The 20000-nt window shown below is 44.9% G+C and overlaps 1 protein-coding gene across 2 annotated transcripts in view; it reads right to left on the bottom strand.

Annotated features, from left to right (window-relative positions):
- The window catches only part of galntl6 (polypeptide N-acetylgalactosaminyltransferase like 6), a 154568-nt gene that overhangs the window by 21616 nt on the left and 112952 nt on the right, over positions 1-20000 (bottom strand). For both annotated transcript variants that reach the window (XM_031559204.2, XM_031559205.2), the window contains exons 6-7: positions 6771-6956; positions 3652-3835 (exon numbers count right to left, since the gene is read on the bottom strand). In XM_031559204.2, coding sequence (XP_031415064.1) covers positions 3652-3835; positions 6771-6956 — 370 coding nt within the window. The remainder of the gene's footprint in view (positions 1-3651; positions 3836-6770; positions 6957-20000) is intronic.

Below are 20000 nucleotides of genomic sequence, written 5' to 3'. Positions count from 1 at the left end.
AACCGGGTGTCCAGGCAGACGGCATTGCAACCTGCAGCAATACCTTGATTGGCAGATTATAAAGCAATGTTATGCAGAATGTAGAGTAGTTATATAGCCCTAATATTGTGTGCGAAACATGCCTATATTTGTTGTGAATAATGTTTGAGTCTTTAGTCAAAAATGACTGGTGTTTTATGAAGAAAATGCACACCTGCTATTTATATCAATACCCAACTGAGGGCCTCATTTACTAACATTGCGACCGCAGCGCAATCTGCGCCTTTGCCAACCCGCATATAGGGCACGGTATTTTGCATCCTATTTATCAAATAAGAACCTCATCTGAATGTGTCGACGCCTTACCAGCGTAATCAGCGCCTAACCCCGCCCATTAGTGTTATTTAGCGCGCAGCTAAAATAGGGAAGAAAGAGCCTGCGTGTTCCTTCCACCCATGGATGATGAGTTAAAATTTGAATTAGAGCTTTTGGTTCACGAGGTTACAGCAAACTAACCCGGGTAAATATAGAAACTCATAAATATTTCTCCATTTAGCCCTTCCGTCCACACTAAAAGTTGTGATCACTTTGAATTCATTTTATTGGTGAGCTTATTTTGGGAAATTAAACTTTTCAGCGAACATTGAGTTTTTGGGTTACTATGGTTACCCCTCAGAGTGCCTGTGCAGCTTCATATTAACGAGTTTATGTTCACGAGTTCATATTCACACATATTAACATGAGTTAATCACACACAGGCAACTGCAAACTGTTAAGATGGTTCCCTAATCTAGAGAAAGCTAGGATAGTTAATATCCAGGTTAACTGCTCCATAGCATCCCGTTAAATAATCTGGTAGGAATACACGAAACCCTTTATTTTAAAACTGCGTATTCCAACACTGAAAACCATGCTTTTCAAAAACGCTGCCCTAGGCAGATACATTTGAAAACTGTAGTTGTAGGTTGCCATGGCACTGGGGGTAGCTTGCGCTTGAGAGGCTATAACGTCAAAATAAACATGGAAGGTAAAATTAATATGCTGCTCTGTCTCTACAATTTACTTACCGGTAGTTTAGTTAGTGTACTTTGAGTACAAGTACTTTTCCTGAATAGATACGCGTTACTCCTACGCAGAAGGTGTGCACTGTACTCGGTGTGCTTGAACTATGAGTGAAAATACCTTTAAACCATACAATGAGCGGCGATTCTGGGTAAGACGTGGCCAAACTTTTCCCGAACAGCTAGCTGGTGGGACAGTTTGTAATTATATTTGTTTGTATACCTATTAAATGATGTATCAAATATAAACATTTAAAAAAAAAAAAAAAATTCTGATGTTCGTATTTTTCAAATTTCTCGCAGGCACATAGTTTTCATTTAGCAGCTGATATGTCATGCTAAAACACCTCTTGTTTCGTTACTAATACATAAATAGGCGCACTTTACGCATCTCCTCCCATCTCTTTGCGACGAACACCCACTTTCCCACACCCACTTCCCAGCAGCGGTAGCTAATCTCCGTTTTTACTCAGGTGCGCCTTCTTTGGAAATACGGTTTTATGTCTTTACCCGCTATTTTACGCCTGAAATGGGCGCAATCCTGTTAGTAAATGAGGCCCTGACTGCATTAAACGTGGCATCTAAGAAATGTACCATTTATTTATTTATTTTCACTCAAAAACTCATGTAACAATGTAACAATAACAATGTATCTTAATTTTTTTATCCATTCAAGTAGGTAGGGTGAAGGATGTCATGAATCCTCGTGAGTTTAAGATGAAAGAAAAGATTTGTATTGAAGACTGATGTTTCCAAATAGTCATTTTTGACTGGAACACAACATGAGGGATGTAAAGGCACCATGTAAGTTGAACGTTGTAGAGTATTGACATCATATGTCTCATTTATGTAACACTTTATTTGAAGGGGTGTGCATAAGACTGACATGACACTGTCATGACCATGTCACAACACTTGCCATGAACATGAAGGAGTCTTTATGAAAGTGTAATTCGGTCAATTATATTATTTTTAACGCAAAGTTGCCATTGTTTGGGATGTCTTTCTTATGACAACTTGACATTAACGAAGACAACCTAATCATAAACATGCCATAGCAAGGCTAATAATCAAACTCAAAGGAACTGTTTAGCTTTATGACAGCTATATGAAACTGTAAGCTTTAGTTTACATTACCTTGAACTTTTAGCTTGATGCATTGACATTACATGAAACTGCCATATGTGGTTGGTTTTGAGAGACCATTCTAATTGTCATGAATATTTTTCTTGACCTCAACTACAGTGGTACAATTATAAAATGCCATTAAGTGTTATTACACTGTCAAATGCTTTTCTAACTGTGTCATGAATCATTTCCTTGATCTCTACTACAGTGATACAGTTTGGACTTGTCTTAAAGATGTCATTAAGTTTTATTACACTGTCAAATTATTTTATAACGGTGTCACAAATAATTCCTTTGACCTCAACTACAGCAATACAATTTGGACTTTTCATTGAATGTTATTACACAGTCAAAATAGTTTTAAATACCTTAACGAAAGCAAAGAGTCAAGAGATTTGTGAGAGAGAGCAAGAGTGTTTCTTTTATAGATGTAACCCACTCCCTCTGCGTGCCCGTCGAGAGAAAGAAGCACCAGGCACAGATGTTCTGGATTGCGGTTGAGTCCTTAGGAGCACTTTATTGACGCCAGTCATAACTCTCGACTCTGCTGCTCTAAACCACAGTGGCTGCTGGCTCTAAGAACTTACTCAGGTATGACAGTGAAACCGCGCTGCTGCAGCCATATTGGATGGATTTGAATTGCGACCTTTCCCACTGCACGCTTTTGATGTGGAGCTATCATCAATGTTTTGGGCTGTATTGGTAGTTGGATGTTAGGTCTGCAGCCTCATGTTGGAATTATTTGTATACATCACCTCATTTTAGAATTCAAAAATGTTCGCGAATTTATAAAATATATCTAACTATAACTGTAATAACACAACTATTTACAACTGTTTTCAACTATACTATATCAAAAAACATTGCATTTAACTAATGCGAAGCAAAGTTATAAGGCGCAGGTTTCTGGGTGACATAAATTCTCAATCTAGCAAGATTTGATCAGTGCTTACTGTGGTTGTTGGTGTAATCTGGTGTTACCTAAATTAGCTAGCTTAGTTAGCTTTAAACCAACTATGAGATTAAATTTGGCTTTATTCTCTGGGGAATAGATATCGCGGTGTATACAAGCTACTGCCTAACATCTACTGTACCTCTTCCAATAACTAACCACATGTGACAGTCTTATGTAATGTTAACACATAAAGCTAAATAGTTCCTTTAAGTTTAATAAATAGGCCTACCATGGCATGTTTATGAAAGGTTATGTCATCTTGGTTAATGTCATAACAAAGACTAACAATGGCAACTTTGCATTAAATATGACATAATTGACCGAATGACATGTAAGGACTTAATGTCATAAGCATTAATGTTCCTAGTTGAATTATAGTGTCATTCTTGTTGAGTTATGGCCTCATGTGCGCTGATGTAGAAGTAAGTGGGGTGCAGAGTAATGGAAGTTTGTGATGGTGTGTGTGACGTGCTGTGACAGGCTGTACGCACAGTAATCCACTAATGTTCTCTGCCGTGTGTTACTTACTCATAGGGGTCGCTGGGGTCTGCACGCTGCAGCTCAGGTGGAATGGGGATACGCTTGTAGTACATCTCCCAGTCGAAGGCCCCCCGCATGGCATCGCCTGCCTGGGCCTCGTAGCCAAAGTGATTATGGTCAATGACGTCAATCATCGGGCACACTATGGTCTTGGGATTCTGGGCTATCTGGTCTATTGAGAGAAAGAGAGAGAGAGAAAGAGAGGAATAGAGGAACACAGCGAAACACAACGGTTAGGAGCCTCATCTATCACAATTGTTCTGCAGCTCTTTTCCTCCTGTATGGTACGGTGGATTCGGTGGAAGGGTGTCTGGAAGGCTGGCTGTGGCCCCTAAGGGTCCCTCTTGGCCCACAGCTGCTCTCTGTGGAATTGGCGGAGTGCGGCAGCCGCTGTGAAATTGGACCTGCTACAGTCGCATGCCCATTAGAAACAATTACAGCACTTCAAAGTAGGTTTGCTCCGTGGAGGCCCACCGAACCTCAGCCAGCTATGTCTTTGTCACTCAGAGGCACTAAGCTGTCCCAGATCTGTCACCCTTCCCTCCCCTACGCAACCGCTCCGCTGGACCACGGAGATCTGTGAGAGCCAGTGGGCTGACGCACACACACACACACACACACACACACACACACACACACACACACACACACACACACACACACACACACACACACACACACACACACACACACACACACCATGTAGCTTTCACATTCAAGAAGACATACTACACAAACACGCGCGCACACACAACAAATATTCACATGCCTATCAGAATCAAAGAACTAAGAAATCCAACTCAATTGGAGTATTTGAAATATGACAACAGAAAAAAAATACACAGAACAGGCCACACGACAGAATAGAACAGAAACATAAACAAAGCCACATTCTGACGCCGTTAGCCTATGGGTGTGTAAGCAGTTCTCAGCCACAAACAGCAGCCCCCAGAACAGGCTTGTTTACAATGGTCACGGAGACAGGACGATCCCTCTCCACCTCAGCCTGCCAGCATCACTCATGCAGATTACACGTCAGTCGGCACACACACACACACACAGACACACACACACACACACACACACACACACACAGACACACACACACACAAACACAAACAGACATGCAGTCCGCACAAACAGACCCACTAGTCCCTGTGCCAACGAACACAATGCTATTGATTTAGGAGCATCTTTGTTTTAATGGGTGCGTGACTCAAATAGACACTGCTGTGCTTTGTGCGACAGAACACACTGTTTTGCTTTGCCGAGTTTCTCCCTAAGTAGCCTAAATCTGACTCCATCTGAGGTTTTCACAGTTCCGGTTTGAACAATGGGGAGAGAAATAGAGGGAGAGAGAGAGAGAGAGAGGTAGAGAGAGAGAGGTAGAGAGAGGAAGGGAGAGAGAGAGGGAGAGGGAGAGAGAGGGAGTGAGAGAGAGAGAGGGAGAGAGAGAGGAAGAGAGAGAGAGAGAGGGAGAGAGAGAGGAAGAGAGAGAGAGAGAAAGAGAGGGAGAGGGAGAGGGAGAGAAATGGAGGAGAGAATGGAAGGGATAGCAGAGGCAGAGAGAACAAACGTCACACATGATGGAAGGTGCAAGAGAGATGTGAAAACAAATAGGATATGGCCAAGCTTGAGGTGAGCGATGCGTGGGTGGACATGACTGGGTTCTGATAATGGCATTCAGAGCACGTGTGTGTGAGTGTGTCTATGCGTGTGCTGTAGATATATAGGCTCTCCATAGATGCAGTTGTGTGTGTGTGTGTGTGTGTGTGTGTGTGTGTGTGTGTGTGTGTGTGTGTGTGTGTGTGTGACCGTGTGACCTTAGAGTTGAGGCAAAAATAAAGTGCAGCTCTTCCCAAAGTTTGGATCGATGAGGCCACCAACTGTAAGCACACCTACTTTTCCACCTCCTGGTTTCCCTTTCCTTATGTCTGACATACATAATTTCCTTTGATCACCTCGAATCCGGCAATGCTGAGTGATCTGAGGAAGGAGGACGTTTTTTCTCCACAGCCCTCTGAAGCGCTAACGAGATCTTTGCTTCACATCTAAACCCGATGGCTGGCCTCAAGTTTAACAAATGGTAAGACGAAGGGAGGCCGCGCGAGGCGAGGTGAGGCCAGGTGAGCAGGAGACGGGTGGTCTTTGGTCCTGGACGTGCTCGTAACAGTAACGCTGCAGTCCCCATTCTCTCGTACCTTCTACGCTCTAATCATGGACGCCACCCTTCAGCCCAGCACGCCTCTCAAAACTGGAGCCGCCTCTAAGAAGCCAATTAAAGTGCTCCATACTGCGTGCCCCCCTTTTTCTGCCTTCGTATCTCCCTCTCTCTCTCTCTCGCTTTCTTTCTTTTTCTGTCTTTCTCTCTTTCTCTCATCTCTTTCCCACTGTGCCTCGGTTTTCTCATTCGCTTTCTCTTTCTTTCCAGTAACAAGTTGAGAGGCCACACGTAGCTAACGCCCGGAGCTCTGATGACGTTACACGACCGCGGTGCCTGACGCAGTGATGTGCGTACTGCGAACACGCTCTTAATTCCCGTGGCGATGCGTGTCTCTGATCTGGCAGGACACTTTAAAAACACGTTTCTGGAAGCTGAGCACAGGCTGGGAACCGGTGTCTGTGTTTAGGGCTTCACACTAGCCCCAGTGGGGCAGCTCTCCACAGGGGGCTCTGGGTGCCTCTCCGCACCATGCTGATTGGTGGGTGGGTGGGTGGGTGGGGGGGATTCGAGAGTAAACGGTGGAAGAAAGGCGGGGGAGATGGAAACTTCTGATTTGTTATTTATCACAATGAGATGGAGTGTGGGAAAAAAACCAAAGAGGCGGAAAAAGAAACCAAGAAAGGCATTTGGGTTTTGTGAAATTGACCAATTTAGCAAGGACAGATAAGCCAAAGCCAAAAAAGGAAATCTTTGCTGCATTTTTGCGAGTCACAGCTGTTTTGTGATGGAAAAAAGAAAAGTAGAATAACAACGGCAATCGAGAAAAAGAGGACAGACTTCGCCCCTTCTCTCCCCTCCTGCCTCTTTTCTCCCTCTCTCACTATCTCTGTTTCTCTCCACGGTGAGTTTTCCCTGGAGTAAGCACATCCTTATCTGTTCTCACCGAGCAGCGGAGGCAGCCAGTTGACGTTGGCCTCGCAGTGGGAGTCCAGGAAGGTGAGCACCTCTCCCTTGGCCACGGAGGCACCCAGCAGACGAGTGCGGATCAGACCCTCGCGCTTCTTGGTTCGCACAATCCGCACCTTAGGAAAACGGGCCATGTACTCCTCCAGGTGATCCTTCAGGTGTTCTGTGTAAAGAGAGAAACATGGGACAGAGACACAGAGATCAATGGGTGTGAATAGGAATGAAAATCATAACATCTGAAAATCATCATCTCCCGGACATTACTGTGTATACTGTTCATCACAGAAGCAACAGATGTAGAGAGAGAGAGAGAGAGAGAGAGAGAGAGAGAGAGAGAGAGAGAGGTGGACAGGGAGTTGCAGTGATGTGTTAATCTAATCACAGTATTGTTTCACCATTCTTTTGCTCCCATTTCGGAGCATTGATGTTTAACGTCCCCTAAGATTCCCCTGCTATTAAAACTTAATTGAATAGCGGAATTGGTCCTGGTTTCCTGCATATTAAAAAGCAAACACCTGTGACTCATTTGCTGCAGCCACAGAGGTTGGCTCTTTTACAGGCTAATACATTGGGCTACACTCAAGCTGGTGGGTGTAGAAATGGAACAGTGTCTGTGTCATAAAACAGACTAAAGTCATCATTAGAATTAGTAACATGACGCAAAAGGAATACAAACACAGTCATACCACAGTGCATTCTGTCACTTCAATTCAAGAACTCGGGATCCACCAAAACAAAACTCGGAAAACAAAGACAAAGACCCCTCCAGCTCGCATTCTCTTTGCTGCGTGGCAATACTGAGGTAATGAGTTTGACCCTTTTCTAAATGCGCAGGGAGAACGGCGCAATGTGGCAGCAGTCGTCCGCGCCTCCGTCTAGGCAGGGGGAGTTTTATCTCGACACGCATTATTTGTTCATTTCCAACACAGCAGGACTTTCAGCGTACCGTGTCCCGCGTTTGTGCATTATTCAAATGCGGGGCATTAATACCTGCGCCAGGGCCTATCACTGCTCTGCAGACACCGCCTCTGCCTGTGCCCCCTCGATTAGACACAGCACTTTTTTAGCAGCAGACCCAGGATTAGTGAGAGAGAATAGATAGTCGAGAAATGACTCGTGCAGGAATAGGAGGAATCGCACATTAATTCACGGAAGGACGGCTCGCTCTGCCACTGGCGTGTTCTGATCGGCGGCATGCTCGAAGGCATTTAATATCAAGACATGTCGCATGCCACTTCGCAACATCTGTCATTGAAGCCTGAATAATGCAGCAAAATGAATACCATGTTACCACCCGCAGTCTGGATATGACACGAACGTCGGGGAGAGACAAGAGTCTGCACTGGACAGCAGAGGTTGGAGTTTACTGCCAGCAGAGAAATGCTGCGTCTGGTGCTGCATCAGTTCTGACAGCAATTAAGAATAAATGTCTTTGCTCCCGGCTACAGCCAAACCCAGGAGACGCCCCACCCTGCCCCGCACCCCCAACCCCATCCCCACCCCCACCCTCCTCGCAGTGCTGATGTGACACAAGGCTAAAAAGACCTGATTCAATCAGTGTCTTTTAACTGCATCTGTGCTGTGAAATATACCTGTCCTGAATTATTAACTCATAAAAAATAATGATCCAAACTCCAAAACCCCTTTGCATAAGAGAGCCTTCTTCCCCTGAATGCTAAATGGGTGTGGAGATGTCCTGCAGAGACAGGGACACGTCTAGAGAGAGCTGAGAGAGAACGAGCGAGAGAGAATGAGCGAGAGCTCCGGACAGCGGGGGGACGATGGGACATTAGACACTGCCTTTGCCAGCGGGGAGAAAAGACAGCGTGCGGGGCATCTCCCCAGGAGGGCACCTGCTGGTGCTGACAGCTGATTGGATGAGGCCCCGAGGGCAGGACAGAGAGTGGCAGTGCCATCCCTCCTCTTTGAGGTCACGGCCACACCTAAGGGAGCGCCAGAAAGACAGATAGGCAGGCAGACAGACAGACACGCGCTGGGCCTGAGGGCCAGACCACACCGAATAAACTCCGCCAAAGTCACCACCACCAAAAGTTGCACTCAACACTTTTTTTTTATCCTCCCACACCTTCTTTCTCTCTTTCTCTTTCTCTCCTGATCCATCTTTCTTCCTTTCTGTCCCTCTCTTTTTCTGTTCCCTCAAAACACTCCTGAAATCCCATGGTGGGCAAGCCATCAAACAAATGGCCTCAATAAAACCGACAGGGGCAATACGAGTGCCTTGGCATCTCCCTCTCGACTGTCTACAGGCAGAAAATGATAATCATAATAAAAATGTATGTCCTTTCTTAAAAAAAAAGCAAAGTTTTCCAGTTTGGGGCCTGGCCTGCGTAGTTGTTAGCGGACATGGAGGGCGCAGAAGGGTGGGGTCGGGCGCGAGCCGGGGGGAATTTTCTGAGCAGGAGAGGAAATGTGTCTGGCGCCACGCTCCGAGCGGCTGATTAAACGAGGTCGTAAATCATTGAGGGTGATGTGTGTCAGGCAGGCAGGCAGGCAGGCAGGCAGGCGGCGGGCAGGAGGAAGTGACAAATAAACAGTTACAGAGCAGGCAAAGTTTCACCTCCCAGCGGTCTCCCAGCCCTGACAAGCTATGATGAAGGGCAGCAAAGTTGTTCCCCTGCTTTGATGTCTTGCGGGTTCAGCCCCCTTTGAGGTGTTCCCTTTTCTCTCTTCCGTGGGATGATTTCATTCCCTTCCCTCCTTCTGTCGATCCCTTCATCATCCCCGAGTCCCCTTTGCTGAGTCTCGTCAGAGCGCGCGATGAGTTGGCACTGTTAAAGCGATCCTGACGGAGTCAGGACTTCAGCTAAGCTTCAAACATCACCCTTTGCCCTGCCTCATCCCCAGCACACACACACACACACACACACACGCACATTAACACCCTGACGACAACAACAAGAGTTGCAAGACGAAACCTCCTGTCAACAGTCTCGTTAAAGTGCTGCAAGTTTGCCTACGGTTTACAAAGAGCCTGTGATGTGGAGATTATGGAAAGTGGGAACTAAGTTTATCGGCGTAACATTTTTACAAAATTGTCACTATTCTCCATATAATGCTTATTCTTTTAAACATGACTCCTTAGAAGACTTGTAAATATTCCATTAAAAGCAGAGAGAGAGAGAGAGAAAGAGAGAGAGGGAGAGAGAGAGAAAGAGAGAGAGAGAGAGAATCTGTAGGAGGGAGAAATAATTATGCATGGGGCGTATTATCCTGAATGTGTGTGTGTGTTTAAGCAGACTGTCTGTAGTGGTGAGATCTGTGCGTTTGGGTTTGGGCGGCTCTACCCCCGGCCCATTATTCAGCAGACCTGCTGGGGTCAGGCGGAACACGAGGCATCCTAAAACACGCTGCACACACACACAAAAAAACGGCACCAGCATTTCCACATTCTGCTTTTAATCAGAAAACCACAGGGGGACGTCTAGACCCCCATGCAGGGCTTACCATCTAATTAGAGAGGCCGAAAAACAATGCCAGGGAAAAAGCCCAGCATTTGGATCCAGAGAGGAGAGAGGCAAGTTGGCTGAGCGAGGGGCATGCCCTTGGAGACATTCAATATGTTGATGCTATACTCGTCTCTGAATCAAAGCAATGGGAAAATGACTTGGGGACGCGGGAACATTTCATTAGGTCAAACCGCTAGCCACGTATTCTCCACAAATGTGCTCAGACTTGTACCGATGTCAATGCAATATCATCATGAAGATTGAAAGTCTTGCTTTGCAATTGTCACAGGCATCCATCAATATCCTATCTTCTTGAACAGCAATGCAACGAGTGCTGTGGCGGTTTGAAAAACGAACAAGGTACACGGTTCCTCTTTTGCCCGGTGACAGCCGTGAGTCCCAGAGAGAGAACCGCTGTAATGAGCCTATTAATACAGGTGAATCACCTCTGTCAACTCCTCTCTCCTGTCCATTCAAAGTCTGTCTCTCACCTGCTTTCCCTCCCTCTCTCTCTCTCTCTCTCTCTCCCCCATCACTCTCTCTCTCTCTCCCCCACTCTGTCTCTCTCTCCCTCTCTCTCTCAGGGTTAAAAAAGAACAGTCTGCAGTTCAGAATTACACAATTTGGAGTAAAACAGTCATTTCCGTACTTTTCCATCAGCTTCGCCTCAACTGTTAACACAGTGTGAGCTTTTGGCATGTAGGGGAAAAAAAGACCCCCCCCTCCCCCCTCCCCCCTCCATCCTCTCTCTGCCTACAATTTATTCCAGCAGCCTTGCCTGTGAAGAAGACACGCACTTCCTTGTACTACCTCTTCTCAGATCAATGCTCAGACCCCACTCCCAATTCATTATATTCTGTGATTTAAAGAGGAAGCTTGAATGAGGTTTGCTCGCCGGGGAGGATCTGGAAGGAGCGCGGCACAGAAACACAAACTGGCACGAGGAAAAGACACCGCCTCAGACGCCACGCTTGGCTGTTTGTGTTTTTTTCCCCCGCCTGGGTTGAATCATAAGCCCATGGAGAGCGGGCTCGGGGGCAGACACTTGTTATTGTGGCCTGGGGAGTAGCACTCGCAAAACACACAAGCAATATCAAAGCAACGGCACTTGGACTCTGACGAGCAAAGAAAGTAACAAATAAACATTGACTCGAGGAGAGAGAGAGAGAGAGAGAGAGAGAGAGAGAGAGAGATAGATAGAGATAGAGAGAGAATCCTTCTTCTGTGGTGGCTGGTCCTGTGAGGGCTTTAATTCATTTTCTAGTTTTACCGGTTTTGAAATCATTCTCACTGGATGGAGACAGCAGCTGCTGTTACGGGACTTGGGATGAGTCGGTTTCCATTTACCCCATCAGCACTGGCCTCACTCACTAGGTATTAGGAGGCTGGAGTGGAGGGTATCATCTTCTCCTCTGAAAGCGCCTTTGCCAGATCAGGTGCCTCTACCGTTTGAGTCCCACTCACAATAATCAGCTGCCTCTACTGTTTGAGTCCCACTCGCGATGATCAGCTGCCCACCTTTCTCCCTCTAATTCAGCTCTGTTACTCTGAATGCATAACATGAATATCATAATGAAGGACCAAATGCCCAGAGGAACTGCGATGAAATCCTTGACAAATCTATTCGTGCACATGTATTTAGCAGCTTTCCTAGTCTCCATACACAGTTTTCACACTAAATTAAAAATTAAACCTGCAAAGAATTCAGATAGCATATGGGAGTCTAATGCATGTGTGTGTGTGTGTGTGTGTTTCTGTGTGTGTGTGTGTGAGATGTGCGCGTGTGTGTGTGTGTGTGTTTCTGTGTGTGTGTGTGAGATGTGAGATGTGTCTATGTGTTCATGTGTAAGTGTACCTGTGTTTATAGCACCATAAACCCTCCCAAGCACATCAACAGTAGCTTATCCTGAGGCCCACTTTCCTCTTCAAGAGTGCGAGTGCTATTGATTACTCAGGCTGTAACACCACTCTTTGTAGGATCGGGCCCAATCCATAATCCAATTCTCACATGACCTCAGTACCCCCAGACACACACACACACACACACACACACACACACACACACACACACACACACACACACACACACACAAATCCTTTGATATTTCCTTTTGATTCCAAACGAGCGAGTCACTCATTAAACAGCCTGTTTTCGTGGTGAACCTTCCCACCTCCTCCTCTGTTTCCGAGGGATTGTCACACCGCTGATCAGCGGATGGCTTCCTGCAGAAGCACACACTAGGTGTGGGACATGTCAGATAGCATGTCATGGTAAATAAATAAATAATGTAGAGAGGTGTGGATTTACACCAAATACCTTCACCTGCAGTAGGAGCAGTGGAAGGGAAGGGGGGTTAGTAGCCCAAGGGATAGGAGTAATTGATTCTATTCTATTCTATTCAGGTAACTCATTCTGCACTGGACAGGCCCGAATGTAACTATCATGGTGTGTGAACCCTTAGAACTGTGAACATAAGCTGAAACTATTGATTCATGACAACAGCCGCAGAGAAAAAAAGAGGTGAAAGAAACAAGATGGGGGTCTTCTTCTGTTTTCTTTATGTTGGTGGGTCAGCGTACGCTGTCTTTCCGTCCTGGGTCGATTGAGCAACACTGAAGGTGAGAACTCCTTTATCCAGTCGGATTCCAAAGAATCCCAGGAACAAAGACTCCCCTGAATGACGCAGAATATCTTCAGCCTGGCCCCGTGGGAGACAGTTGAGCGACACACAGAGCTCAGCAAAACTAGTGTGAATCCAAAATATAACGAAGCATGCACGGATGTAGAGAGAGGTAGGTAATTGAAAGAATACCCTTTTGCACTCTGCCTCCTGATCTGTCTGTCAATGAAAACCCCTACCTCTAAAGAGGTAGCTGGCTGAAGAGAAGGCCATGGCCATTACCAGAGAGGTTGAATGCATCATACAGCTCCCATACTGCAGTCACGCGCGCTTCTCTCGCTTCAGCTTTGGCACGAAGGTCTGTTTCTGTTCGACTTCAGACAATTTCAACATTTCCTGACTTTCCCCCTACACAACCCCACAGTATGGAGTGGAACCTGATGAGGATGCATACAAGATAACATCAAATGTGCTCTCTACATATCCACACACACAGTTAGTTGCTTGATCTGAATTCACTCCTCTTACAGCTCACAACCACTGTTATGAGAGAGAAACAAAAGGATAGTTATAAAATGTCTACTGCTAAAAGTCCCCCCGGTAGACTGTTGCTGTTCATTTGCATAAGAAAGGCAGGCAAGGACGAATCCATCTGCAGAAAAATCACTGGTGATATCTACATGACCTTCAAATCAGATGGAGCTGACTGCCTTTGATTGGGTGCTTCAGAGAGAGGAGAGCACAAAGCAGGAGAGTTTGAAAAGAGATGATAGTGCACGTATGGATACGTGTGTGTGTGTGTGTGTGTGTGTGTGTGTGTGTGTGTGTGTGTGTGTGTGTGTGTGTGTGTGTGTGTTTGTCTTTGCAAGACTGTGATGAATATAGAGAGATCCAACAGCAATTCATCCAAGAATGTTAGGTCTACTCTGGGAGATAGCCACTGGGTAAGAAAAGTCTATGCTCACACACACACACACACACATACATACATACATACATACATACAGAAAGTGCTGTGCATACATACACACATGCACGCACGCACACACACACACACAAACACACACACACACACACACACACACACACAGACACACACACACACACACACACACACCCACACAACAACAACAACAAACACTTTCATCACATTTTGAGTGCCCTTTCCAACCTCCTAGCCTACACACCGTGGAGCAGTGTTAGACTGATAGCTACTAACTTTGTGTGTGTGAATGGTGAGACTGACAGCACCCAGACTTTCAAACCTTTTAACCTCAAGAGGTCAAACTGTAGAGAAGTGAATGAAGCCTTCCTGTATGAAAAAGACACACACACACACACACACACACACACACACACACACACACACACACACACACACACACACACACACACACACACACACACACACACACTCACACACACACACACACACAGACAGACACCATATCATCCAGGGATGATTCGAGTTCAAGAGAGTGCCTACCTCTCATGATCTTTTCTTAGAAACAGCAAAGAAGAGAAAGGGATTGAGAGAGAAAAAAAAAAAAGAGAGAGAGAGAGAGAGAGAATAAAGATACTAATAGAAGTGCACAAGAAGAAAGTTGTAGAAGACCTGTCTGAGACACAGTGTGTTTGCTTTGTCAAAGCCAGAGCAGCCTTTCACTGCACACACTGCTCTCTATTCAGGGGACGTGGTCACAGCAACAGGGAACAGATTGTCCATCAGGACGAGTCTGCAAACCAGGCCACTTAATCTGTTACTGCAGCTCAGTAAAAAAGCCTTAGTCACCATCAGTGGTGGCTCCTGAAAAAAATTCTCAGGGGGGACACTTTTTTTTATAATGATTAAGGCGACCCATTCAGTAGGTACATTAAGCAAAACAATTGTATCAATTTGGTGTTAACTGATTAACTCATACAGCAATACCTTTTTGTCCACTAGATGGCAGCACACAACAGAAATATGTCACCTCTAGCTACATAGAGTAGCTACAGGTGGAAAGCACTGGAAGAAAGTTGCATCCAGGAGCCTTCATAAGCAAAAATGATGTGGCTCCACAATAAATGATCCCACTTATTCATTATTCACATTACTCAAATGTTGTATGGTGTAAAATAACTTAACAGGACACATGATATGTCCAGTAACACCATAAAGAAGGGGGCACGATTTTCTTTCGTACCAATTCTTGGAAAATCCTCGGGTGAAGGATTTCCCTAATAGGTCCTAATTGTTTTGTTGTCAATTTATCTTCATTTGTACGCCGACTAAAAGGAGTTTCTTTCAAAGAGCGAATTGAGTTGTTGCACTAAACATTAGCCATCTTGACAGAATGTGACTTGATCAAAGCCGTATGATGTCCTTATACGCAGTTACGTATGACAAAAGCACGGTGGGGCGAGCCCTCCCGGAAGCCATAGAGATTGCATTGAGAGCCCTGTTTTGTGAAAATTCTATGGGGCAATTTTCATTTTGTCCGAAATCGCCCCCCAAAAAGGGGCGTGGCCATTTCAAGCACGACTTTAGCCTGATTGGACAATGACATGCAGAGGCAGATCAGACAGTCTAGTGGTAGAATCGGACAGAAAAAAAAAATCTCCTTTTCCCGTTTGGCAGTGCGTCGCCCAAATCGCCCTTATGGACAAACCGCCCCTAGTCACCATAGGGATTGAGCTTCTGTGGGGTCGAATATGTTTGTGTGTGGGCCCCAATTTCATAGGGCAACAAGCTATGTGTTACGCGTGTGACTGTCACTATTACAACGACTGTAGTTGTAGTTCACATAAAAACAGCTTCTTGTGATTGGTGTTACTAATTCAAACAACATTACTGACCTTGGACAGACCCACTGTGAAATGTCAATGTCTTATGTGTTAGATTCAGTAGCCTGTGTTAACAACAAAACATATTTAATGAAGAGTGAAATAAGAAACTAATATTGTATGGAATTATTCCAGGTAATTTCACTCCTTCTCACTTAAGGCCTATCTTAATTGCCACAATACTGAGAGACGTTAGACTATTTTAGAAAGGTAAATTGGAGAAAGACTCTGCTGTAAAGTCTATAAACAAAAATCATTTTCGGTCTCACTTTATTTGTTGCGCTGTGAGGCCTCAATGAATGAAAGGCTACTGGATTATTTTATTCACTGTCTGGGTGGCACTGAGCGTGGTTCCATAGCCTGCATAGCCTTATGGTAACACATTTTGTTGAGTTAAATGATCGGTCAATTTAGTAACTGAGTGGTCAATGTCATGCTGTCAGACAGCTGTGTAGAGATTAGATTAAATGCGCCTGCCAGATGTTGAAAACCAAGATGCAGGTAACATTTCAAAGAAGGAAGTGGCAGAATGCCTTCCTCAAAACAATATCCATAGATCACTTTCCTTTATGATCAGACACACGCAAATGAGCCGTCGGTTTGCCCTTGAAGGCGTTTAGGTCTGTGCACATGTTATACAATTATCTAATGAATGTGCCCAAGTAATCAGAATAGCTTTATGCAATGCCCTTCTTTGTTGCGTGTAAGAACCTGCTGTATGCATCTATCAAATTAGGGCCCTGTGTGTGTGAGCTTGAACTTGCTTTGACTATCTGTGTGTTTATGTGTTCACGTGCCTGTGTGTGTGTGTGTGTGTGTGTGTGTGTGTGTGTGTGCCTGTGTGTGTGCGTGTGCGTGTGCGCGTGCGCGTGCATGTGTGTATGTATGCACAGCACTTTCTGTTCTGCCATAGCTCACCAAGCACAGCTTTTACTGTAGCAACAGGGACATTTTAATGTCCCTATATGATGTGCCTGAGCAGGAGGTCTCCATAAATCTGCCCTTTACGAGCCATTTCATTTGCACATCATATTAAAACATTGCATTTCCCCCCGTGCGTAATAAGAGAGTAATGCCAGTGTGACTGCATAACGGCCTTTGTGTGGCTGTGCCTCTTACGCTTTAATGAGTGATAATACATTGTAATCAGGTCTGTTAACATGGGTGAAATACTCCATAAATAAGGACAATAAAGGGGTGTGAACTTATGTCAGAATACGCGTACGTGTGAATGTGTGTCTATATGTGTGTGTGTGTGTGTGTGTATATTTGTGCAATGCCTGCAAGGATTTGCTATTTCATTCCAACACTTTTCATGTGGAACAATTCAAACACTTCAGGTCCATGAGGGAAAAGCATTGCGCAAATGATACTGCCAGTGTAATCAAATGATTTCCATTCCGCTGCTCCGAAAGGTACATGAAACACATGGCTGTACGATGTTCCACTCACTGAAACCTGGACTTTATAATAACAGAGATGCACAGAGAAGGCTCATAATTATCTGAAAAACATAAACAAAAAAATCTATAGGGTGTAATTATCCTGATCGGCCTTCTGCGAAATCGACACTCATCCTTAGAAACACAAACAAATGGAACAGTTAAAATGACAATTATCCCAAAGCTGAAGCTGTCTATGGCTGTTTACCGCTACCTTATTGATCAAGACAACTCATCTGTAGATGATGAGGGAATACAACTGATAGCCTATTCTGCAAATTCATTGCATTTTGAAAACTTGCAATTGCATTTAAGGAATATTATCTCTAATTTCACATAGAAAGCTGTATTCACATAAATGTCACATTTATTCAAACTTTGCATGACATACAGCTGCAAATACTGTTTGAGCGCCCATGTTAGACAGAAACATAATTGTGGGCTTGGTGACTATACTGCTGTTTGCTCCATTTAATTGAGGTTGCAGAATGAACTCAGATGCTTTATGCAAAGTCAAGACTGGTTGGGAACACAAGGCAGCCCATGGACTCATTTTATTCATACAGAAAACAGAAAACACATGCCACTATTTACAATGGCTGGCTAATTAGTACTGTGTCGCGGGTGGGATTTTTGTGTGGATCTGTTTGGTGACAATGCTCTGGCATATGTGACCTGTGGTAATTGCCTGCCTCCTGCTCTGTCTGTCAATGCAACCTCTATGGAGAGAGCTGGCTAGAAAGAAGGCCATTATAATTACCAGAGAGGTTGAATGCATCACTATTGCTTTGCTTGCTTCAGTTTTGTCATGACAAACTGGTTGAGTTGAGTTTTTACCTTTTACAATTGAAATGTTCTCAGACCCTACACCTCCGCTCGGGGTAGGCAGTGCCTCCATCCTGAAGTGTATGGTCAGAAAGGCTCCTTGAACCAGAGCCTACAACGAAAAAGCTCATCCAATGTAGTGGTTTCATTTATTTATTTGCAATACTGTAATTGGAAAGGCCGTTGCATTTCATCTGTTTATGCACACGTAGTATAATTATGGTTTTGGTTTTCATTAGCTGGAAAACAATTGTGCACAAACATTCATTTCGGTTTATTTGTGCAATTATAATTTTTTTGCCATTCTGCCAATGCATAACAAACAAGGAAATAAATGGGTGTGTTGGGCAATTCTGTGTGCAAAATCAAAATTAAAGGAAAGTGCAAGGAACGATCTGTCTCTATCACTGTGCTCCCTATCGCTCTCTCTCTCTGTCTTATCTCCAACCAGCCAGGTTATGCTTAACAACTGTGGCAAAGGAAGGAGGCAAGAGGCATATAATGGAGCGTCTCCCTAAATAATGGCTTAATTAGCCAGTGGCAGTGCAGGCCCAGCCAGTGGAGAACAGATGGACTTGGAACAGGACAAATAGAAGTCATCTGGAAACGCACAGAGAGCCACTAACACCGTTGCCAAGAGGAGGAGTTGGAGAGAGGAGAGAAGGAGAGTGAGAGTGAGAGAGAGCGAGAGAGAGAAAGATAGGGGGAGAGAAAGATGGGGAGGAGAGTGAAAAATCTCTCTTTTATGGCTGTTAACAGACGTGAAGTTGGCTTCTGTAGTCCAAAGCTCTTCCCAGGGAGGGGTGAGCCGGCGGGGGCTGATGGAGACTGCTAGAAAGTGCCTGCGGCAAGGTGCTGAGGAGCCTGACCTTTCCTAACGTGTCCAAGATAATCTAGCGGGGGTGCTTGGCCACACTGCTCCCACTGTCTACAAACCTGCGTCCGTCAGGGTCTTACAAAAAACAGCTAAAACAGCTTTTTTTTCCTGATCGTGGCTTAGGCTGAACTGGTTTAGCCTTTGCCTTGAGAATTGAGATCCTGTGGGTTTTTTATGTCTCAGTTTGGCGGCTGTGTTTCAAAACTATGGGCATTTCTTCGGTTCGCAGAGAAAATAAGTACTGACAGACAGCTCCAGAGAGCTCCCTCGAGGTAGAAGAGTGAGATATTTATCTACTTCTATTAAATACACGATATGACTTTGCGGCCTTGTGGCAACTTTCAACTTCCGGACAACAAACAGGTCTCCCTGCTTCTGCCAAAGAAAAGTAATAACCCCCCCCCACCCACCCACCCAAAGATTTAATTTCACGCAGCCTGTTGCAGCAAGTTGTTCTTGAGTGATGAAAACAAAGACAAGAATAGCAAAGGCATATTTGTATGAGCGCATAATGCAGGGCATCTGCTTGGCAGCAGTGTCCCCTGCCTTCATTAAAGCGGGGAAGAATGATGATTCAGAAACAAGCATGGCGTACGTAGAGTGTGCTCCTTTGGAGGGAATCCAAAGACAGACTGCACAAACAGTGGAAACTCTCATTGTGTGTAGATGTGCAGGTATGTTTATGTGGTTGGATATACTGTAGGTGTTGTGTGTGTTTGTGCATTGGGGTTGGGGTTGGGGTTGAGGGGGGGGGGTCCTCTCTTTGCAGTGTCCTCACATACCTCCACACAAGCTTCTATCCCACAAAAGCAATGATTCTATGTTGTTTTTATTATTAATTTTTTTTTCTGGTACGGCTACCTCTCTGTCTCTCTCTCTCTACTGAGGAGCCGCGCTATGAATCAGACCTCAATAAGCTGGTACAGTGCCAGTTTAGTCAGGCTGTGAAATACTCCACTCATACCTCGCCTCTTCACAGTGCACTTAATTTACATTCTTTCTCTCTCTGAATAAACATTTACCATTCATAATGACTATATTATTACGCAAACAGAATAAACAAACCCACTAAATGGAGAACACAAATGCTTCTCATCCTTGTAACATGGCTTGGGATCTCTAAATGAAAATGAAAAATAAATCCAAACC

The sequence above is a fragment of the Clupea harengus genome, chromosome 22 (genome assembly GCF_900700415.2).
Source record: "Clupea harengus chromosome 22, Ch_v2.0.2, whole genome shotgun sequence".
Lineage (NCBI taxonomy): Eukaryota > Metazoa > Chordata > Actinopteri > Clupeiformes > Clupeidae > Clupea > Clupea harengus.
Note: the sequence above shows the minus strand (reverse complement) of the source record. Positions and strands in the feature narration are given on the sequence as shown.